Below are 24,520 nucleotides of genomic sequence, written 5' to 3'. Positions count from 1 at the left end.
TTGCGTGACAGATGTTCTTGGAACTCTCATTTTCCGAGGAAATGGCTGAAAATTTATTTTAATTATGGAAAAAAGTTTAACCATTCCCCCCTAAAGGGTACTCTGGTTGTAGGACATGGAAAATTATATCAAATTCCCGAAGGGAAATGATCAACGATTCGGTGTTTTTAATAGCTGATTTCTGAGAATTGTTTTTGATGTTAAGGACCGTCCATAGATGACAGCATATTTTTGACCAGTTTTTGAATCCCCCTCCCCATCGTAGCGAATTTTGCAATACCTAAAACATGGCCGGTCACAACTTCTGAAACACCAGAACCCTCCAAACCACCTCCCCCCCACTCCCCCATAAAATGTTACGTCATTTATTCATGTTCCCTATCGGTTTCAATGAAACTCGTTTTTGTTACATATACAATTTCATTAAAGCTTCAGTATGAGAATGTCTACATCTTTTACAATGCAATTGCAATCAATGTGTTGTGTTGGGGAAGCTGATAGTATCAACATTTTAGGAGTTTGTATTGAAAGGAGCTGGAGTTCTATGGTGGATTCAAACTATGGGAGGTTTGTTTCGAGCATTAAAGCAAGTCTAAAAATCCACAATGTTCGTCTATTGAATATTTTTGAGCGTAGTATAGTTTTGAATGTCTTTGTGCTATCATAACTATGGTAAATCGCACAGATTATTCCGCCTTCAAATCGATAGCTAGGCCAGATAAAGTCCGCCTGCTTTATTTATAAACTGAACAGGAATCAATTGTACATGGATTATTTAAAAGGATAACTCCGCCTTGTGGATCCAGAAGCTAAATCAAAGGCATTATTTTTGAGAAATATTTTATGGAAGAACTTAAGTTTTAACTTTCTGCCTCCTCAAGACCGTGCGAAATTGTTCGTTTTTGTAGACGATCTTGTTCCAAATAAGAAAAAGCTCAAGCTTTACAATATTGGCCATATTGCATCAACTAATCACGAAAAATGTGGTTTGTTTGATACTAATAAACATCGGATCAAGCAATGTACGAAGTCAAAAATAATCTGGGATTGTTGCAGCCAAATCATTTAGAGCGGATGAAGTTTAAAGTAAAGGATATCGAAGATATTCTTCAATTGAAGATTCAAAACTCTTCAAAGCAGCTAAAAGCTGCTTCGTGGCTGAGGGTGACTTGAGGGTTCACAAGGCTTCTTTGTTTATTTTCAAGAAAGATTTTAAAGAGATGAGATGGAACAAACGAGTAATGTTTCACGCTGAAGTAATCGTAGTCGTAGTCGGGAAAATTTTGGACATTTGGCTAATCGCCCATTTTGGGCCTATCGAACAAAAAAACATCAAATAAATCCATTGTTTCAGAGTTAAAAAGTCAATTATGCATTTGGTACGATATTTCAGTTTAAAAGCTTCCGAACGCAGTCAATGTGAACGCATGATATCAATGTTTACACCCATTTTTTTTCCTCAAAAACAAAAGAAGTGCTCCGACCGAGTCAATTTCTATCTTCATCCGATAGGCCGAAGTGAATTCAATGGCGTTTGAATGGCGTTTCAATTCATTAGGCCTAATTCCGTAGGCCGAGTATGGGGTCAAGAAGCAGTGCTAGATTTTTTAACAATATCTCAACAATTTGTTTCTCTTAAGCAAATCTTACGGTAGGGTTAACTACCCCACTTCCGGCCTATTAAGCACAACCCGCACTTATTCTTTCTAAATCTATTTAGGCCGACATTACATCCATTTCCCTTAATAAAAATACACTGCAGTTAACCCGTAAAGTACCAGGTCGAATTTTGACGTAGGACTACGTCTTTGATTTCTATATGGGGGTACTTTGTGAAAACCGAAAATGGAACATGTAACAAATTAAGAAAGATTTTGAACGTTAATAACTCAGCTGCCTCTGGACCAATATCAATAATTTTATCACCAATCGATCAGAAATATGGCTACTCATCGATAACAATGCTTCTGAATGTTGATTTTCAACAAGAAACTTTTTAAAAACTGGTAAATGTCCAGCATTGTCCAAAAGCGTCGGATTAACTAATAAATCCACCAATTACTTACATGCATATGCTGCTTCCCCAGCACTGTCGTCAGAGAGTAGTAAGTAGACGAAACAAGTCGAAGTGGCATTCGCCTCCGATCCTCGGGCGCGTGCGAATAGGGAGGATGGAATTGCGTAATATTTTGCACACTCATCGCCATATTCAGAACCAAACGCAAATTCTTCGAGATAACTATCATTCGTCGTCTTGCTCGCCGTGGCGGTGTCTGACGTATCTCCGGTCTGATTTACGAGAAGTGCTGAAGGTGTTTCTGAAAAATGAGATCCGTGATGCTGTCACCTACACTAAACACGCCAAGCGTAAGCGGCCATGGATGTCATCTACGTTTCGACAGAGACGCACTCTGTTTGGTTTCGGAGGTTAAATCATCACCAACTTTGGCAACAAAACGGCTCTTTTCAGGGCCACCAAGCTTTTTACAGTAAAGAGTAGGAATAGAATTCATCTGCTTGTTTGTCCATATTCAGAACCAACGATCACACAAAACGCTCATGTAATCAAACTGGAAGCAGGGGTACAAATTATTTTGATCAACCTTGATCAACTTTGAATCGCCACGGCCGGATATTTTCGATGGAAAAAGCAACAATCTAGCATCTAATTCGACAAAGACGGCAGGAAACATTTGTGAAGCCGAGTTATTTACGAAAGAGAGTGTCGATGAAGAGAATCGATCAATGTAGATAGGACCTATTGAAAAATGACGCGAGATTTGTTTTCCGTACTGAGCTCCAATGCTACCGACGTCAGGGAGGCAGCTCCCACACCTGGACCCTACCAATCGACCCATCAACTCAACCGGGGACCAACGGCTTTACTTCCCGAAGGAAAGCGTGATCAGAGATGTTATGCCTTAGAACATGCCGGTGGCGCCGACTGAGATTGGACCCAGGCCTGCTGGGGTGAGAGGTAATCTCGCTAACCACCGGCGCCGATATCTTTCAAGGTGATATCACGGCGAATGAGATCGACCCAAATTTGAGTTTAGTTATCTCAGAAATAAGAAATAAAGTGCAGGAACTCAGCGATAAGTAAATTTGCCTCATGTTTTCCCAGGTTTTTCCAGGATTTTCCAGGAAAAAATTCCCGAATTTGAGAAAAGTGAAGATTGGATTCACTCAGTTTATTGGTATGTACTACTCCGAGACTGAATAAAATTTTCGTTAATTTCCTCATTTTCTGGCAACTTTTTTAGGTTTTCCACAAATTTACTCATCGCTGAGTTCCTGCACTTTTGGCGATTATGAGTGAACTAAACTCAAAATTGGGTTGTTCTCATTCGCCGTGTACGAAAAAGGGAAAGAGTCAGTGTCGCTGCTTGATAGCAAACTACTCATAATGGGAGGAGTCTTTGTAGCTTATATACCACTTGGTTGCACATCATTCTGCTTTAACCTGAAAATATATAAAAGAGCGCTGCTGTATGGCGTTAGTTCGATTCGCTGCCAGACTGTTGAGCAGTTCAGTCGATTTGAATTCTCTCTAGTTTCGTTCGTTCGTTCGCAAGTCGAATTAGCTCCGCGTTGTGTAGTGACGCTCTCGCTAACCCAGCCATGGGTAAGAAATCGCGCGGTAACGCGAGTGCCGGTTTACCGGGAAAACAGACTCTCCCAGGAGACGGCGCGACCACCGAGCCAGCCCAGAAGAAGCAGAAGAAAACCCCATTGCCCATCCCGACAGGCGTTGCGGACCCGCAGCCGGGGCCTCCCGGAACTAAACGACCCAGACCTGAAGACAGCAGCGCCACCGTATCAGCAGCAAAAAAGCTGCTGAGCAACAATCCGTTCTCCGCCCTGCAGAACGGAGCCCAGCCGCAGTCGGACCCTGAGACGGTGCCGAAAAAAAGTTAAGTTGCCACCCTTCTATGTGAAGGGCTTCCCTCCCGGGCTATGGGAGCAGCTGGATTTCTACATTAAGCAGGGCCTTCGCTGCACCATTCAACGGTGCACGGAAGGCTACAAATTGATGGTCCCGGCCGAAAAACACTTCAACGCAGTTCAGGCCCTCTTGGACAGAATGAAGCTGGAGTACTTCTCCCACGACATCGAGGCCACCAAGCCGCTGAAAGTGGTGCTGCGCGGGCTCCACGACATGGACACCACCACCTTAATGGACGAGATTAAGGCGAACGGCCTCAAGCCGGTCGAAGTCCACAAGATGACCCGCAGCAAGGCCATCAAGTATCGTGACCAGCTCTACCTGGTCCATCTGGAGAAGAACTCCACAACCGTGAAGGATCTCCAGACGACACGCACACTGTTCCACATCGTAGTGAAGTGGGAGCGGTATAAACCCACCCACCGTGGCGTCACTCAGTGCTCGAACTGCCTATTGTTCGGGCACGGCACCAGGAATTGCCGCATGGCCAGCCGCTGCATCAAATGCGGCAAAAACCACAAGATCGACAACTGCGACAGCATCGAGGAAGCCACTCCCACATGCGCCAACTGCGGTGCCGCCCACAAGGCCACGAGTAAGGCCTGTCCGAAGCGGGCCGAATACGCCGAGATCCGGAAGAAGGCCTCGTCCAACAGCCAGCCCGGTCGCAAGAAGGTTCCAGAAAACAACGCGCAGAACTTTCCTCCGTTATCACCGGTCCAATCACGGCCAATTCCAGTGTTGCCGCCGCTCCCGCTCAACCAACAGTTGGCTGCCGCTGCAGTACCCGGTCAAGCCTCCGGGCCATCGACGGATCCCCCTGCTCCGGGATTGGCCGGTACAACCGGTGAAGCTACAGACGATTCTCCGCTGTCAACGGATGAGATCGTCACACTGTTGGCCCAGGCCATCATCATCAAGCGCACCTGCGCAACAAGAACACAACAGCTCCAAGCTATCATCTCCTTCGTCGCTAATTATGGACCGTGAACCCATAAAGATCGCCAACTGGAACGCTCGCTCCGTAGGGGCGAAAAACATTGAGCTTGCAGACTTCCTCCGCAAGCACGACATCGACGTGGGCCTTCTCACCGAGACCCACCTCAAGACCGGTGACAGCTTCTGGCTGCCCGACCACAGCATTGTCCGGCTTGATCGCACCAGCTCCAGGGGGGGCGGTGTCGCGGTCATCATCAAGAAAGGCATCAAGTACTGCACCCTACCCCACTACCGCACTTCCATCATCGAGGCCGTCGGCGTTGAGGTGGAAACATCGACCGGAAACGTCCGGTTCATCGTTGTCTACTGCCCCCGGCAATGTACCGTTAGCAATGGTACAGCACAGCAGTTCAAGAACGACCTTGCCATCATAACCCACACCAATGCCCGCTTTGTAATCGGAGGGGACCTGAACGCCCGGCACGAGGCCTGGCGGAACTACCAGCAGAACCAGAACGGCCGCCTGCTATTCGACCATTCCCAGCATGGTCTCTATTCCGTCTGGTTTCCGGACGAACCAACCTTCACATCACCGACGGGCAACCCATCGACGCTGGACCTGTTCTTGGCAAACACCAGATTAGCCAAGCCGGTTGCCGTCAACGACCTGAGTTCGGACCACCAACCGGTGCTGACCGAGCTGGGCTACAACGTGGCCCCTGCACCGTGCCAGCGGAAGGACTACCATCGAGTCAACTGGGTCCAGTTTCGACGCGTGGTCGACCGCCACATCGACGACAACCCACCGCTCGACACAGTGGAGGACATCGACCGGGCCCTGGAGGGTCTCCATCAAGCCATATCCGTGGCTGACGAAGAGTGCGTTCGACGAGTTCCTGTGAGGGGTAAGTTTCAAGCAATTGATTCCCACACCAAACTCTTGATTCGGCTCAGAAATGTTCGTAGACGCCAGTTTCAGCGGACTGGGGATCTGCAGCGTAAATACGAAATGGTCGATCTGAATCGGCAGATCGCTTCCAGAATGGTCTCAATCCGGAACGAGAGTTTCGGGCGGCTCGTTCAGAACCTGGACGACCGTTCCAGACCATTCTGGAAGGTTGCCAAGGTGCTGAAGTCTCACCCCAAGCCCATTCCACCACTTAGAGTCAATGACGAACGGCTTATCACCAACGAAGAGAAGGCCAATGCAATTGGGGAGCACATTGCCCAGTCGCATTTGCTTGGCTCTACAATCCCAAGTCCACTCGAGAACCAGGTTGTGCAGTGCGTCCAGACGTTAGATGCCTCCCCTTGTGCCGTCCCTCCAGAAGAACGGATTACAGAGGAACAAATTTGCTCAGCGCTGAAACACAGTACGAACATGAAGGCTCCCGGGTTTGACGGAATATTCAACCTAGAGTTGAAAAATCTCAGCGCGAGGGTGCACTCGCTGCTGGCTGCCATCCTCAACAGATGCTTGGAGCTGCACTACTTTCCAAGCATCTGGAAGGTGGCAAAAATCATCCCGATCCGCAAACCTGGGAAAGACCCTTCACTACCGTCAAGCTACAGACCGATTAGCCTGCTCTCAGCGCTGAGCAAGCTGTTCGAAAAATTGATCCTCAGCCGACTAAACAAGTTTGTGGAGGAACATGACATTCTTCTTCCGGAACAGTTCGGGTTCCGCAAGGGGCATTCCACCAATCATCAGCTAGTGCGGGTGATGAATAACATCCGAAGTAACAAAGCTGTATCCAAGTCCACAGCCATGGCCTTGTTAGACGTCGAAAAGGCGTTTGACAATGTCTGGCACGACGGACTTATATACAAGCTTTGTAACTCCAACTTTCCACCATACCTTGTGAAAATCACCCGTAACTATCTCCAGCAAAGGTCGTTCAGGGTGTCGTTGAATAGTTCCCTTTCGGGACAATTTCCGATCCCAGCAGGTGTTCCGCAAGGGAGTCTGCTGGGACCACTGCTGTACAGCATCTACACGTCGGACATCCCTCCTCTAGGAGACGGTTGCGTGTTCTTTCTGTTCGCAGATGACACCGCGATAGCCGTCAAGGGTAGGATGCCTCGTGAAATTACGAACAAGCTCCAACGATGCCTTGACACCTTTACTGATTATGCCACCACGTGGAAAATCAAAATCAACACCTCGAAAACCCAAGCGATCATGTTCCTTCACAGACAATCATTAAAACTTAAACCGTCTCCCTCCTGTACCGTAATAATGGATGGTACAAGGGTCGAGTGGTCCACTGATGTTACTTATCTCGGGATGTTGTTCGATGAGAAGCTCCTGTTCCGCTCGCACATAGAGAAAACCCTAGTTAAGTGCTCCGCCTTGGTTAGGTGTTTGTATCCGCTCATTTGCCGCAGATCCCGCCTCTCAAGGCAAAACAAACTGGCTGTTTACAAACAGATCATAGCCCCCGCGATCTTCTATGCCGCCCCGGTGTGGGAATCGTGCGCTCAGACCCACAGGAACAAAATCCAGGTTGCACAGAATAGAGTGTTGAGGATGATCCTAGATCGTCCATTCGACACAAGAATAGCAGACCTCCATCAAGAGGCAGAAATTCCCAAAGTAGATTCCAAAATTGATGATATGACAACTAAATTTATTCAAAAATGCAATCTTTCTGAACATGCTTTAATAAGCAATTTGTACATAGTAGGTTAAGTGTATATAATAGAGTAGGTTAGTTTTAAGCTGTAAATAGTAGTATTAAGTAGTTTCTCTTCAAATTCTAAAAACAAAACAAACCAATCCCACCAAGGTGGTCGACCGTGTACTAAGTCTAGGACTAATTCTGTAAAACAAATTTTGAATTTTGCCCATACCTAAAGATGAAGAAAGCAATTAAATCACTTAGTAAAAATTTATATGGTAATCGTCCAAGTTAAACTAAAATAAAGATCATTTAAACTAAACTAAATGGCGTTAGTTCATTTTCGCTTCGGACGACGTGGTGAACAGCAATAGCAGCAGTAGGAAGGTGGTTGCTAGTCCACTCATTCACACCTAACAAGCAAAGAAAGAAAAGGTCTGGTAAAGGAGGCGGCAAGCGTCATCGCAAAGTTCTTCGAGATAACCGCCATCGGTCGTCTGGCTCACCGTGGTGGTGTCAAACGTATCTCCGGTCTGATCTACGAGGTGTGCTGAAGGTGTTCCTGAAAAATGAGGTCCGTGATGCTGTCACCTACACTAAACACACCAAGCGTAAGTGGCCATGGATGTCCTCTTCAATAAAACGGCCCTTTTCAGGGCCATCAAGCTTACATCAGTAAAGAGTTGGAATAGATTTTATTTGTGAATTTATCCATATTCAGAACCACAAGACCCCAACGACCACACACAATGCTCTCCAGAGTTGTAATCTTGTAAAGCGGGGTGCAAGTGATTTTGATTGATTCTCTTAATCAACTTTCTCTTTGAAAAAGATTACTACAAATTTGCCTACAATTCGAAAACGAAAAGAGTTGGGATAATAGATAATTAATCAAAAGAACTAAATGCTCTTCACATTTATTCCGTCCACTAGCGGTCCTACGTCAGGCTTCCGTTCGTGCCCCTAGGCAGAGACCCTTCTACTTTTTAGTTCAATTCGAATCATCCTACAATTCCATCATATTTCTTTTCTATATTCCCCTAAAATAATCTTGAAAATATCTAAACTTTTCCAGTTACATTCTAAGAGTTCTTAGCATTACCTCTTGTAATCTCTTATAAATCACTCTCCAATCCCACAACACCCTCAAATTGGTAATTATTCCCAAGAATTGGCTCAATTTTGTGTCTATTTTTCTCTATGAAATTCTTAAAATATTCTCAACAATTTCCTTGGTACACTCTTTGGAATGAACGCCACTTTCTTCTCGTACCTAGCCGATAATTCCCTTTAAACTGCTTTGTAGGTAAGGTCAGAATTGTATTTGAAATCCTTTTCAGTATTATCTAAGTACTCAACCCAAGTAACATTGAAAGCTTTATAGAGGTTTTATAGCATTCTACAAGTCCAAATCATGGTCTACAGAACCCTCATAAAACCAAAATTGTTACTTGGGAAGTACTTTGCCAAAATGGTTTTGAAAGTCTCCCAGAAATTGCGCTTAAAATTGTATTAAAATTGATCTCCATAGAAACATTGGACAGAATTCATTTGAAATTATTTTCATGATTCGTATCAGCATACTCCTTAAGTTTCGTCATAAGAATTTTCTATGATTTCTCTTCCGGATTGTATTTCCTTTATTGACAAAATCTCCATGCAATTATCATCAGAGTTGACAAGACAATTGACACTGTCTTCAACCAGAGGTTGCACAGACTGAATATTTAACACTAGACAACAGACAACACACCACACCCCTTAGACCAGTAAAGAAATCTTCAGGTAGTCAAAAATTTGCATCGGCTGGAACGGCAATCGAACCCTCACTTCGTGGCACTCACAACACGCCTAAATGATGGGTAACGCCACACGACCCCAAAGCCCACAAATATGGATGTAATTCTACTCAGAAGTAGCTTGTAATTCTCCTTTGATTTTACAAATAATTCGCCTCACACTTGACTGTGAACTATTTTCAGAATTACCTTAAAATTCTAATATATAATGTCCAACGTTGATGTCCTTTAATAATTAAAGTAGCAAGTTTGGCTTGTTATTTTTTTTTATGGTATATGACAGTTTTTCTTGAACCGATGGCTGCCATCTTGAATTCTGAAATGACGTCTGGCATCGATTTCCAGCCTCTACACGTCATCCTCTTTCCGAAAATATGCATATTGTAGCGTATGTGACAGTTTTTCTTGAACTGATGGACGCCATCTTGGATTTCAAAATGGTGTCTGGCATCGATTTCCAGCCATTACACGTCGTTCCCTTTCCGAAAATACCCATATTGTAGGGTATTTGACAGTTTTTCTTGAATCGATGACCGCCATCTTGGATTTTAAAATGGCGTCCAAAATCGATTTACAGCCTCGCTACACGTCATCCCTATTCCGTTTCGTGTCATCGCATTGCACAGCAATATCTTATATGGACAAGCTTTCCAGAAATAACATATTAAGGAAGTTCATTTGGACACTAGCGCCGCGTAGTAAGAGAGTTCTTAAATAATATGGGCACCATCCGAAAGGACTTGGTCACCTGAACAACTTTGCTAAAGACAGTAACCTTCTATATGGCCAGTATTTTGAGATACAGCTTATATAGCTTATATAGTAGCGCTGTGTAGTGAGAGAGTTCTGAACTAATATGGCCATCATCCGAAATGACTTGGTTACTTGATTAACTTTTCTGAAGACAGCAACTTTCTATAAGGCCAGGATCACGAAATATTGTATGTTGGACATAAGATCCATATATTATAGCACCCGTCATAAGTAACATGAAAGTGAAGCGTCCCTAGCGGCGTAGTTCCCAATTATACCTGAATTCAATGACACAGGCTTGTTGGTCTATCTCAGTACAACAACTTTGTGCAAGACAGTATAGCTCTAAATATTGTAAGAAATGAGATAATCCACCACAGCCCCCATTAGTGAAAATCCCATAAGCTGTGGGTATTAGACTGATGCAAAATTTGAAATTTTCGCTCCACAGTGCTCAAACGGTGCCAAATCGGGTCCTGATTAGCCTCCAAAAGTGAAAACTCATTTGATAAGAAACTGACTTGGCACAAACCATTTGAAGTTTATATGGAAATTACTATGGGAAAACAAAACTTTTTGTTCATTGTCTTCTAGCCTTTTTAAATATTGTACTGTTAACAAATTCTAATGCTATTCTTATGGGAATTTTTATCAGTTACAACTTTGCAGAAGACCATTTTTCATCCAAACGTCAAATTAAATAGTTATTAATTGTTTAAAGGATTGATAATCTTATGGCAAGATTAAGCAACTATATTGTGGGCAACACTGTATTCTGCAGTGTGACATAGTAGCCATGATTTTTGTTCTCTATTCTACGCGCCATAAACACCAATGTTGCCTGCGGAACAGTTGATTGAGAATAATCATAAGACATCAGTGACTTGAATCATTAATAATTTTTGTTCCTTACATTTGATCGAAAAGTGGTTTTCAACAAAGTTGTAGCTGAGAAAATTTTCAACAAGCGCAGCTATCATTTTCTAAAGTAGAGTGAACTGGTGAATTTTGAGATAGATATGAATCGAAATTATGGTTTCTCTATAGTAATTCCCATATAAACTTCAAATGGTTTGTGCCAAGTCAGTTTCTAACTAAATGAGTTCAAATTTTGGGAGGCTAATCAGGGCCCAATTTTGAACCATTTGAGCACTGTGAAGCGAAAATTTCAAATTTTGCATCAGTCTAGTGGGTATCCTTATTCGCGGTTCCTTATTCACGTCCCTGCTACCCTGGCAATAAGGATTCCTGACTGTATATCGCATTCGCGGTTCATGCGGTCTCCACTAACATCCTCTGATGATGAATCCCACATAATTGTAAGCGAATCTTGAATCCCCCGGTTGGGTCATAGTTACCTTGGACAAAACAGGTGTGCTACCAGCTAACCAGAAGAGGAAGAGGCTGCCACAACCGATGAGACTAACAAGCAACTGCGCCGGGAATCATACAGCCTCTGATGTAGCTACAGCAGATGAAGGTGTTCACAAAGCAGTGATCCTGAAGCCGTTGATGCAGTGAAAACTGGAACCGATTGTTACACAACATTAGGCGCGCAGTATCACTAGTGTCTTCGGCCAGACACATACTATTTATTAATAGTTACCTGGGAGAGAATAGGTGTGTTACCAACTGACCAGAAGAGAAAATTGCTGCTATGACCAGTGAAACTAAAAGGCAACTACGCTGATGATCATACAGGCTCGGATGTAGCTACGGCAGATGAAGGTGGTCACGAAGTAATGATCATGAAGACGCTGATGCAGTTAGAGCTGAGAGACAACAGGTGTGCTACCAGTTGACCAGAACAGAAAGATCCTGCCAGGACCAGTGCAACTAAAATGCAACTACGCTGGTGATCTTACAGGCTCTGAAGTAGTTACGGTAGTTGAAGGTGGTCACGAAGCAGTGATCATGAAGACGTTGATGCAGATAGAGCTGGAACCAATGGTTTCACAACATTAAGCGCGCAGTATCACTGGTGTCTCCAGCCAAACACATACTACCCAAGCAACACGCTTTACTAAACACGCTCTCGAAGAAAGTAACAAAGACATTGGCTGCTTCTGAGCTTGAGCGAGAATTTGTTCCATCGAAGTTGACCGAGCCAGGGATTCCATTTCCAGCTTTCTGTTTCTTGATGAAGACTCAGAAGTGTGAAGGATTATGCTTGACGGTTGACTGAATACTGAGCAAATAGCTTTCATGTGTTGCAGAAAGAATTACTTTGTATTCCAACTCAAGCGCACGGAGTCTAGCTTTGTCGGACCCAATTTGTGTAAGGAAATATCTGTTGCGCATCTTACGTACATTGTAACGAAGGTTACTTAGTTCAGGAGTCCACCGTGGTTGGTTGAAAACAGATATCGATTCTTGTCTTTTTCGAGGTAAATGACGGTTGATAACTTCCGAGATATATTCGAAAAAAGCTGATAACATCTGATCTACCGTACCATTATTCGATAATCTTTCCCACGCATGCCGAATAGTCAAATTTGAAACATTGGTCATGATCGTCAAGTAGTGTGATGGTTATCTACAGGTAACAGCGGAGAAGACGGTGCAATCAGGTCAAGATATTCCGGTTGATTGGTAAATACAAGGCCCAGCAGACTGCCATTTGTGTTGACGAAACTATTATTCTGCCTAAAGCCGTTGGCAAACATGGCTTCTGTAAAGTTCATCTCAGTATCAGTAGACACATTCGAAGGAATGAATCCATTAATGTCCTCGTCAAGATGCCATCGCAAATTAGGAAGATTGATATCGCCAACCATGTCAGACTCCACCAACCATGTCAGGCAAGTTGTACTGCATTAGCATGAGCAGTATATAACTCGGTACTCAAATTAGGTGGGAGATAGATAGCGATTTGTTCTAGTACATTACAGTTAGCCATCGAAACAGATTCAGGAGGTAGTCGTGTCCAACTCGAGCGAGGGATTCGTGATCGCCAGGGTTAATGGAGTATATTTAAGTAGCTGTTATGCTCCACCCAGGTGGTCTATCGAGCAGTTCTCGCAGATGGGGGACAGACTCACTGCGGTACTTGTCGGCCTAAGACCGGTGGTCATTGCGGGCGACTTTAACGCATGGGCGGTGGAGTGGGGCAGCCACCACACCAACCAGAGAGGATGCATCCTACTGGAGGCACTGGCCAAACTGGACGTTGTACTATCCAACACCGGCTCGGTCAGTACCTACAGAAGGAATGGTGCAGAATCCGTCATCGACGTGACGTACTGCAGCCCTTGTCTGGAGGGCAACCTACACTGGAGGGTCGATGAGGGTTACACCCATAGTGACCATCAGGCGATTCGGTACAGTGTGGGGCCAGGTGAGAGGCGAGTGGCAGGAGGGAATGCGCTCGAGGCTGGTGGACGTCGTTCTTCAAGGACGAGGTCTTTGGCGAAGGACGGGGGAAGAACTGGTAGCAGCGCTGACAAGGGAGTGCGATACAACCATGCCTAGGAGAGCCTATCCCAGGCATGGCTATAGACCGGTGTACTGGTGGAGCGAGTTGATTGCTATCCTCAGGGCGTCTTGCCTCCAGGCGAGAAGGAGGATGCAACGAGCTCGTATGACTGAATCTCGGGAGGAACGCCGTGTCGCTCTTCGAGCGGCTAGTACGGGTTCCGTAAGGGCAGATCCACGGTGGATGCCATACGCGACGTTATCCAGACGGCAGAGGTGGTCCACCGGAAACGAAGGGGCATTCGTTACTGCGCGGTTGTAACCCTAGACGTGAAGAACGCGTTCAACAGCGCGTGTTGGGGTGCGATAGTCCGCTCGCTACACCAGCTCTAAATTCCCGGAGGGCTGTACAAGATTCTGGAAAGCTTTTTCCAGAATCGTGTGTTGAAGTACGACACAGAAGATGGCGAAAAATGCGTAAGAGTCACCGCAGGAGTGCCACAAGGCTCCAGCCCGGTGTTATGGCACGTCATGTACGATGGATTGTTGAGGATAAGATTTCCAGTAGGCGTAAAAATTGTAGGTTTTGCCGACGATGTCACGCTGGTAGTCTACAGGGAATCCCTCGAGGAGGTAGAGCTGACAGCGGCTCACTCCGTCAAGCTTGTGGAGGAATGGATGAGATCCAGGAAACTGGAGCTTGCCCATCACAAGACGGAAGTGGTCGTAGTCAACAATCGCATGTCGGTGCAGCATGCGACGTTGACAGTCGACGAGAGCACAATCAGGTCTGTGCGCTCTCTGAAACTCTTGGGGGTTATGCTCGATGATAAGCTCAGCTTCGGCTGCCACGTCGAGTACGCCTGCAAGAGAGCGTCTACGGCTGTGGGGGCATTATCCTGCATGATGTCAAACAGCTCGGCAGTGAATGCCAGTAAGCGCAGGCTCCTCGCTGCGGTCGTAGTATCTATCCTCAGATACGGTGGCCCTGCGTGGGCTGCGCTACTGGATATTGACTGTCACAGGCGGAAATTAGAGAGTACACACAGGCTAATGTGCTTGAGGGTGGCCAGTGCATGCCGCACTATCTCGAGGGAGGCCGTCTGTGTCATAGCAGGGATGATGTCAATCGGCCCCATCATTAAGGAGGACGTGGTGTGCTATGACGCGAGGACCGTTCGAGGGGTGTGCAACAACGCGCGAGCTGTGTCGACCGCGAGATGGCAGTTGGAGTGGGAAAAATTGACAAAGGGGATGTGGACTCACCGCTTGATACCTTCCGTATCAAGCTGGGTCAACAGGCGCCACGGGGAAGTAAACTTCCACCTGACACAGTTCCTGTCAAGCCATGGCTGCTTTAGGAGTTACTTGCATAGGTTCGGACATGCAAGTACTCCCACCTGCCCCGCGTGCGCTGGCGTCGAAGAGACGGCCGAACACGTTGTGTTCGCCTGTGCACGCTTCGAGCCAGTATCGAGCGTTATGCTAGCGATATGCGGAGCGGATACCACTCCGGATAACATCGTCCCTAATATGTGTGGTAACACCGAGAACTGGAACTACAACGACAGTGGCGTGCCGAGCAGCAGTTGCCTACTGCCCGACTAGATCGATAAAGTATTGCTAGAGAAGCGCCATAGCGCTATAGCGGCCTCTCCCACGAAGTAATGCCCTCGTGTGGTTCCGAGGAGGTCAAGGGCCAAGTGCACAGGGTAAGGTTTAGTGGGTCGGGAGTGCAATTCTCCCATCCCACACCCTGAGTTTGTGAGCAGATTCCCCCTGCATAAAAAAAAAAACACTACAGTGTGTTCTTAACCGGAATCAGCACTCCACCACCCTGCAAATGGCAGCTGGTCAATTCGATGCGATCGGGAACACGCTTCGTTGCGATGGGCACTTCGAGATGCGACGCTAGACGGTATGTTGGCATGCTGAGTGAGACGACGCTAGGTGCAACAGCTTAAGTCAGAGATGTTTCAACAATTTCAATAGCTTCGGTTGGAGTGTGGCATTACTGGAGGAGAAGTGTTCCAAATGTGTGTATACTTGTCTGCGACGACGGTTTGGAAGATCCCTTCTCCATTCTCATACACAGGACCGGGATGTCTGCTGAACGCCGGCAGGAGTGGCTCGACTGTGATGAGGGGATTAAGGACTTCCATGAGGCTTGCAGGCCTGCATCCCGGAGCCGGAATGATTGATCCAGACAAGCGTTCTTGCCTGTAGTAGCGGATCGGAAGACCCGTTCTCCACACCCAAATGGTTTGGATTTTAAAAACTTGATCTAAAACGGTTTCCAATGGAATACGTCTTGTTGCAATGCTTTGCAACGAATTTAATCTTCTGAACTCAGTGACATAGAAAATCCCTTAAAATTCCTAGCGTAGTTTTCTCTGCATTATGCTGAACATAAAGTAGGATATATTTCTACTTTGCGCGGAGCAGTCTTATGAAGTAACGGAATACCTTTTCTCTTGTCCCTCCCAAATCTACCATTAACGTTCTTTGTGGCCGAAAGCAATTCCAACCGCCAGAACTTCTACTAGCCGGTCGATTTTTCCGGTAAATCGTGCAGATTTCCACCGACAACACAGCTTATTTCGCCAATTAATTTCCAGCCATCACGTTTCAGACATAAATACAAACGGCATTTCAGTTTTATTAGCTCGTAAAAATGAAACGAAACCACCCCGAAAGAAAACTTTCCTCTGCCCATCTTCCATCGCCCGCCACCACAAAGCGAAGCAATCAAGCTGCCAGACTGACTTTCACCGTTCGGACGTGGCGTGTTACTCGATTCCCCCGAGAAAGGGGGCCACGTTTGCACAGACACACCACCATCGGAAGCACCCCATAAATCAAGTTCGATAATCAGCTCCTCCGATTCCTGGGAACATGGTTTGCTAATAAACGAACCGGAAACTCACAGCGGTGTTCACGGATACTGAAGCCCGTGGCTTTTTCCCCGAAATGAGTTCAATAAGTCAACTTGGTAAGTCAGTTCGATGGAGCAGTGAATGAGAGCATCACTGATGACGTGAAATCTTCGCTCCCTCTGGGAAAACAAACTAGTAATGAACGTTTCTATGTTAACAGCAACACGCAACACATCTTGGAGCAAAGTCACGCAAATATTTGCTGAAATCGGTTCCGCAACAGCTCAGCCCTAGACCATCAAACACATTCCGGTAGGTAGATACTCACCATTGAGCACGTGCACGTTCACCGTGATCGGATTGGCCGTCGACGGTGAGCACGTATATTTGCCCGAATCGGAGGTTTTCGCCCGCTGTATCAGCAGATACGAGGTCGTGATGTCACCCTTCTCCGTTATCACCGAGACGCCGCCACGTGGTGAATCGTAGTTGATTTCCTGCGGAAAAAAAAAATGGAAACAGACCGAAACGTGGTGAGAAAAGGGAAATGCGGTGTGGTGTAATGAAATCAATCGGAGATGAAGATAAAACAAGTCGCTCCTGAATGGAGGTGGAGAACGGAATCGGTGTAGGTGTTGTGTGTAAGAGGAGCTTTTCCCAGGGGTGGTTTTTGTGGGGACGCGAGTGTGAAGATGAGTGATGATTTGCTGGGCTTGTGTTGTTTCTTCGCGTGCGCTGCAAAGATGGGATTTATTTGATTGGGACTGTTGCTTGAAATTGGAATAAAATTAACTTTCATTTTTCGAATTCGGAGAATCGGAATTGAGGGGATAATCAGAATCGAAATGTTCTAGATATTTTTTTTTGCGCCCAGACAAATGACTCGATTATGTTGATGCATCATGGTTGTCTTTTCTTAACAAAATCGTACCGATTTAATTTTACCGTAGCTAAACATGTTGGAATTGAAATTCTTGTGGAATAGTCTGGAAGGTCTTTTTCGTTTTAGGGTTTTTGATCTAATTTCCATCCTACTAAGCACAACCCCCCCTATAACTCTCATTTTTTAACGGGTTTGAACTAAAAATGGAATATATCTGTCAAAGATGGCTTCTAAATTTTTTTCATCTTTCCACGCGTACCGTTGGATTTGATACAGAGTCACAAATGGTTGAGATATCATTTAACATCTAATACTGCTTCTTGATTCTAAATTCGTATTACGAGTTTCAATTCCGTCCTAACGCATTGAAACGCCATTAGTATTTCTTCGTCCTACGGATAAACGTAGAAAAAGGGGATTCGCTGGGAGCGCTTCTTTTGTTTTGAGAACAATGAGCGTAAATATTCATACAATGCGCTCTAAGAGTACCCGCACCAATGCGTTGCTATTGGGACTGCTAGTTAGACAACTTTAGCCATTGCTATTTTAGTTAGGAACTTGTTTACGCACCGTTCGTTGCTATCACGATTGAGAATTTACATTTTTCGGCTTTCGCACCGATAGTTCATCATCGAACTTCGAATTGAGATTGATCACTGATTGTTTTTGACGTAGGACTACGTCTGTGATTTCTATATGGGGGTTCACTTTGTGAAAACCGAAAATGGAACATGAAACAAAATTATGAAAGATTTTGAACTTTAATAATTCAGCTGCCCCTGCACCAATTTCAATAATTTTATCACCAATCGATCAGAAATATTTCGACGCATCTGTTTAATTTAAGACTTTATCATTTTTCAAAATATCACTATTGAAAATTGCACGAATGAAAATGATCACTGATTGCCTGCGAAAAGCGATTTCCCTAACACAGATTTCAAAGTTGAATTCCATCCGGTCTGACCGACCGGTGTTAATTCAATCACCGCGTGGTGAGTGGTGGTGTTCTCCAGTACACAACGAAAGGCTGCCTGCAAGCAGCGAGCTGCAGCCGACATGAGCATCCATAGAAGGAGGAAGAAGCCACTATTGATCGGAATCAGTAGCTATTGATCGGAATCAGTAGCTCTTCATGAGTCATTGTCGGCCATCTATGTCAAGCGCGTCATACTAAAGAGCATAAACAGAGAGAACCCGCTCAAATTCCAATTCCTACACAAAACACAAGCTCTTGCTGCAATTAACAAATACGATTTATTATATAAGCCCCTTGTAGTTTTATTTTTCTACAATATTGATATACCTAACCACGAAGACTGAAGATTGAAGGTTAAGATCCAACTACAGACCCAGGTACTCAAGAAACGGTCCTCCGGAAGATCCGAATAGCGTAGCGATTTTTTTTAAATCACTTGTTGTGATGCCATATGAATGAATTTGAATCTGAGACCAGCATGCGCACACTGGTGGTCACAAAACTGTCTTGTGGGAGATCCGGAACATCCATAAAAGTCGTCAATTCGTTAAAAATGATCTTAATATCGATATTCATATAATCATCTTATGAAAGTTGCGCACCAAAATGCATAAAGGCATTTTCGGATGCCCATCTGGATTACTAGATTACATATTTAAGCTTGTGAATGTATCAAGTTCGGTTGGTCAAATTTAAAATACGGTAGATCTATTGACATCAGCAAAAATTGAAACCTTCAAGAAGTTCTGATTGATAGAAATGTGGGAAAGTTAAAAGATCTTTAAGAGTAAGTTTCGACAGCTCCAGGCAATCTAATAGATTTCAGGAAAATTTACTTCAGCGGAGATCAAGAGCTTTAGGGCGGTTCCATTAAATTCAGGAAAATTTAAGCTTAATGACCTATGCGTAAGTTACGGGAACTTCGGGTGAGTTCTGAAAATGTTAGGGCAGTTCCATGAATATCAGAAAAACGGCAAGAGCTTGAAAGACGTTCCTTAAACTTTAGGTTCATTTCGAGAACTTTATGGCAGTTCCATTTATTTCAGTAAAATAGAGGAAACCATCAAGAAGTTCCGAGAATTTAAGGATATTAAAAAAATGAAGGGAATGAACTTAAAAACATTAATAAAGCTACACAGAAGATCCATCATGGTGTCTACTACCTGGAAAAACCTGGAAAACCGGGAATTTACAGGGAATTTTATTTTTTCTGGAAAAACCTGGAATATTCAGGGAATTTTGGTTCCACTCAGGGAATTTTCCAATTATCACTTCATTCGTAATTCAAAAGAAGTTTTTCGTTCAGTTTCTCGAAACGTTTCTTAAGGACACTGAACTTGACAAGCATCTGACAGCTAAGACAACGTGTGCGAACGAGACAAGTTCATTCAGAGAGTCTTGTCACGCTCGCTCTTCGCTGATTTGTATGTGGAGGATCAAAATCGTCGTAAAAAGGAAACAGCCGAAAAAGAGAGAATGGCAACCGTCAAAAGGAAGCATACGAAGCATATATTGTATAAGAATAAGCATGCCAGACAGCAGGTCTGAGACCCAACATAGAATTTTTTTTTTGAGCTTCAGAGAGGGTCGGAAATCTACTGAGAAATTTGTTGAGCTTCAGGGTAGTTCGTAGATCTTGAGAACAGAACTACAAACAAATTAAAAGTTATTAACAGAAATTCATAAAAACAAAATCACAAGAGCGGTCGTAGATCTTCAGATAAATGTTCAAAGAAATTTTCAAAACTTCAAGCAAGCAAAAATAATTTCAAATCAATTTGTAAAACTATAAGCGAAATTTTGCAAATCTTCAGGGAAATTCGCATAACTTCAGACAAGTCCAAGAATCTACAGTGAAATATAAAGTATTTCACAGAAGTTTGGAGATCCTCGAAACATTATTCAACATCAGAAAAGTTCGTAGATCTTCAAAACAAAGCTACAGAACTTTGAAAAAAATCACAGGACTTCTGAAAAAATCACAAGAATCTCAGAAATGTTAATGGATCTTCAGTAAAAATTGCAGAACTTCAGGGAAGTTCGGCGATTTAAAAAAATATTTACACGATTTCAGGAAAATTTATAGATCTTGAGAGAGACATTTTAAACTTCAAAGAAGCTCAAATATTTTCAGATAAATTTTGACAACTTTAGGTAATCTTCAAGGAAATTTTCAAATCTTCAGGGTAACCCTAGAGAAATTTACAAAACATCAGAGAAGTTTGCAGATCTACTGAGAAATTTATTGAGCCTCAAGTTTTTTTTTTGTAGATCTTGGGAATAGAGCTACGGAGCTTAAGACAACTTTACAGAACTTTAAAGATATTTGCAGGAATTTGACAAAATGTTTCACACAAATGTGAGATCTTCAGAAAAATCGTTAAATGTCAGAAAAGCACCTCAATTCCAAAAACAATTCGCAGCGAAGTACAAAAGTACAATATTTTGCAGAACTCCATGGAAGTCGGAAATAGATAGATCTAAAGAACTTCAGAGAAGTCCGTAGACCTTAAGAGAAGTCTGTAGAACGTCAGAAAGTTATAACGTTTTTTAGAAAAATTTGCAAAACTTTAGCAAAACTCACAGATCTTCGGGAAAGTTCGCCGATCAAGAATCCACAAAGAAATTTAAAGAACTTTAGAAAAGTTCGGAGATCTACTGTGAAATTTTTTTTGAACTTCAGGGCAGTTCGTAGAACTTTAGAGCAGAAATACAGTACTTCAGAAAACTTTACAGAATTTGAAATAAATTTTAGCAGATGTTTAAATATATTTTCAGAATTTTACTGCGGTTCTTAGATTTTGAAAGACATTTACAGAACTTCAGGTAAGTTCGTTGATCTTTAGAGATATTTGCACAGCTTCAGAAGAATTAGAAAAACTTCAGAATACTTCCTAAAACTTCTGGAAAGCTCAACAATTTCTAGATAATCTTTTAATTCTTTAGAAAATTGTATAGATGTTCAGAGATATTTGCAGATATTCATTGAATCATGAAAATCTGCAGAGAAAATTACAAAACTTTCGAGAAGTTTGTAGATTATTTGAAATTTTGTGAACATCATAGATAATTGTTGATCTCAAGGATCTTTAATCTAGGGATTCTGGAACTTTGTAGATTTTTAGGAAAATTTGCAGAACTTTTGAAGAACACACAGAACTTCAAAGAAATCTATAGAACTACCGAGACATTTGCAGATTGTCAGGAAAGATTGTTGATCTTTAAAGAAATTTTACCGGAGAACAGAAACAAAACTTCAGGGACGTCAGAAGGTTTGAAGACCTTGCAGAATTGAGTTGTTAACAGAAATTTTCAGAACTCAAGGAATCATGTATATCTAGTGAGAACTTTTCCCACTAGCTTGTCTAAAGTTGGTATCGACATCCTGGCGAAGTTTTGAAATCCATTTTCATCTTCATATCGCAGCTCTTGACGGACAAGATGAGTCAAATCCCTGCCGGTGTTGCTCCTGACCAACCATTTCCTACTCCACAAAGTTCACCTTCTCTTTCTCATTTTATTTAAAATAATAAAAGCAAATACGTCTGCCGAAACTAGAACAATTTTCCGGTAATTCATGATGGAAGTATTTACTTTTGATTCGTGATACAGTTTTGTTTTGACATCTAAATTGACAGTTCTTTCGACATGTGCAAGCAGTGTGAACACCAGCAAACAGGGGGGTTCGATAAAATAATAATGTGTATAATTTGTATGCACCTGGAATTTTTTTCATCCGACCTGGAAAAACCTGGGAAACTCAGGGAATTTGATTCCTTGGATTGAGTAGACACCCTGTCCATGTTTAAAGGGAAGTTTAAGGGAAAGTTTACCGGCCCGAAAATAAAAATTTAGTTTTGACACGTTTTTATTTTTCTAAAAATATTGGAAAAAATGGTCAAAAATCCAAGAAAATCAGTTTCTTCCTAAGATTCTTGACAAAAATAATATGTCATCATATTTTTTCGATCTTATCATGAACAAAAATTGAACTCTCAGCAAAACCTAAAAGTTGATGTTTTGTGGTTTCTTGAGTCCAACTTTATACCATGATAACTTAAAAAAATAGTTTGTTTACTAGAATTTTCTTTAGAAAATAAGAAAAAATGTGATTTTTTAAAATATTTTTGATAGTTTTTTCCAAAATTTTTAGAAAAATCGAAACGTAATTATTATTTTTTGGAGTGCTGAACATTCCCTTAAAAATCTTCTGAGCAGTTCCATTAATTTCTGAACAATTCCAGTAACATCATCGTACAGAACATAAGGGAAGTTCCGTAAACTTCAGGAAACAATAAAGATCTTCAGGAGAGTCTGGGGAATGAGAAGAAGTACTGCGAATTTCAGGATGTTTTAAAGGCAATCTGTGAGAACAAAAGGTAAGTTCCGAAAACTTCTGGAAATTTTGGCAAACTTCAGGATTTTCAAAGTGGTTCCAACAACTTCAGGAAGCTGCAGGAGCTTTTAATAAAATTTGAAAAATTTAATGATATTCAGAGCACTTTAGAGAAGTCAACATAATTTCTGAAAAAAAAAACTTGAGTAAAATAGACATTTTAAAGAACTTCCAAAGAAGTTAGACTAACGCAGAGATGAACCAGCTGATGGCTGAAAGTCTCTTTAATAAAGAAAGAAAGATAAGATAAGTTAGACTAGCGAGCTTTAGGGAATTTCAGAGATTTTAACGGCACTTCCAATAACATCATAACTTAGTGAAATTCAAGAAATTCCAGACTTTCAGCCAAGTTCGAAGGTTTATATGGGTAGGGTTCAATAAATTCCGGTCAATTCCATAAACTTCAGAAAAACTTTAATATAATTGAGAGAACTTCAGGAATGCTTGGAGAGCAGAAGGACTGAGCTTGAGCTTGAGCTTGAGCTTGATTGACCGCCCACGGTTGCTACTCTGTTACTGCCAGATCAGCTGTAATAACACAATGTGTAAATCTTAAATTGGGCAATACCAGCGCCGGCCGCGCCCGAACACAGGTCAAGAAAGGAATGGGAAGGATTGTGTTGACATGACACTCGCTTTGATGGAAGCCGAGAACACCTCTGCGCTTCCACGAGGAATCACTGGGATGTTGGATAAGAGGGTTGGGTTTGCAGCAGGGTTCGTTTTGGTAAACGATAAGCTGAATTGATGATCTAACGATCATATAACGCGAAGGAGCTTAGGACTAAACCCACGGTCTTCTGCTCAGTAAGCAAAAACGTTTGCCACTAGGCAGACGAGCACCTTTTTAATCACCGAGTTGCTGATATTACCATGTAGTCATATTAACAAATAAAACGATTGACGAATCTTGAATGTGGATGGGCCTGAGATTAGACTCATAATGTTCTGCTCAGTAAGCAAAAACGGTTGCTCTAAAGCCACCGAGCTCCTCATATTACATAATACCGTTGCTCAAATTTGTGTATCCATTCAAACCCGGAACCAACAACAACAACGAGTTTCGCAAAATACACGATACACAAGCGATTTTACCATAAATCTCTTTGATATGTAAGGACCTGGGACAGCGTTTTTCTGCTCAGTAAGCAGGCCACTGTAACCGACGATCTTTCAAATCCGAAAACTAAAAACTACGAAAAAGTACTTAGGCCTTCATTAAGTTCCACTTTCACGCGACGTTCAGTGACAGGGTCCTATCCAGGATTACATCTGAAAATCCAAATCTGGCCAACGCCCACCCTAAACCTAAACCTGTTCTAATTCACCTGAAATGACTAACGAATGGAAGACTTTGACTTCCCAGCAATGCAATAGTCTCATTCCGTGCCTTATGGCAACTTGATGATTCTATTGTGCTCATCTTTTGGCACCACCCAGGGGAGACTTGGTCCTGTATCCAATGCTTAACTTATCTCCATTCCACTCAGCTACTCGCAATTTCTTGTGATATAGTGGGCGGAATATTATTATATGAGACAATTCAATGCAGACGTCTTTCCAAATTTGGCAGATCGACAGGTAATCGGTGAGTTACCACGATAGTTGCTATTCAACAACTCGACAACGTCCCATCGTCAACGCCTGCTATGAGAATTTCCCATTGCAGACGCCAACGAAATGACGTCATCGAGCTATCGATCAACTACCCTGGTTATCGCCTGGTACCTTATAGCACGATGCTAGGAGGCGAACCGGAAGAATCGATGAGCTACCTCTCCCCCAGCTTGGAGAGCAGAAGGACTGATCAGAGAAACTAAGAACAGTTCAACTAATTACAAGGAAATCGAAGAATGTTTAAGAAGTTCCAAGAAACTCAGGGAATTTCCGAAACTTCATCAAAGTACCAAGACC

The 24,520-nt window shown here is 43.1% G+C and overlaps 1 protein-coding gene across 1 annotated transcript in view; it reads right to left on the bottom strand.

Annotated features, from left to right (window-relative positions):
• LOC135702060 (SPEG neighbor protein-like) overlaps positions 1–24,520 on the bottom strand; it is a 350,755-nt gene that overhangs the window by 1,163 nt on the left and 325,072 nt on the right. The window contains exon 7 of the mRNA XM_065223052.1: positions 16,677–16,845. Within this exon, the coding sequence (XP_065079124.1) occupies positions 16,677–16,845 (169 nt within the window). The remainder of the gene's footprint in view (positions 1–16,676; positions 16,846–24,520) is intronic.

Source organism: Ochlerotatus camptorhynchus, unplaced genomic scaffold (assembly GCF_037179485.1).
Source record: "Ochlerotatus camptorhynchus isolate MF236.1 unplaced genomic scaffold, CSIRO-AGI_Acam_v1.1 ptg000015l, whole genome shotgun sequence".
NCBI classification, from domain to species: Eukaryota; Metazoa; Arthropoda; class Insecta; order Diptera; family Culicidae; genus Ochlerotatus; species Ochlerotatus camptorhynchus.
Note: the sequence above shows the minus strand (reverse complement) of the source record. Positions and strands in the feature narration are given on the sequence as shown.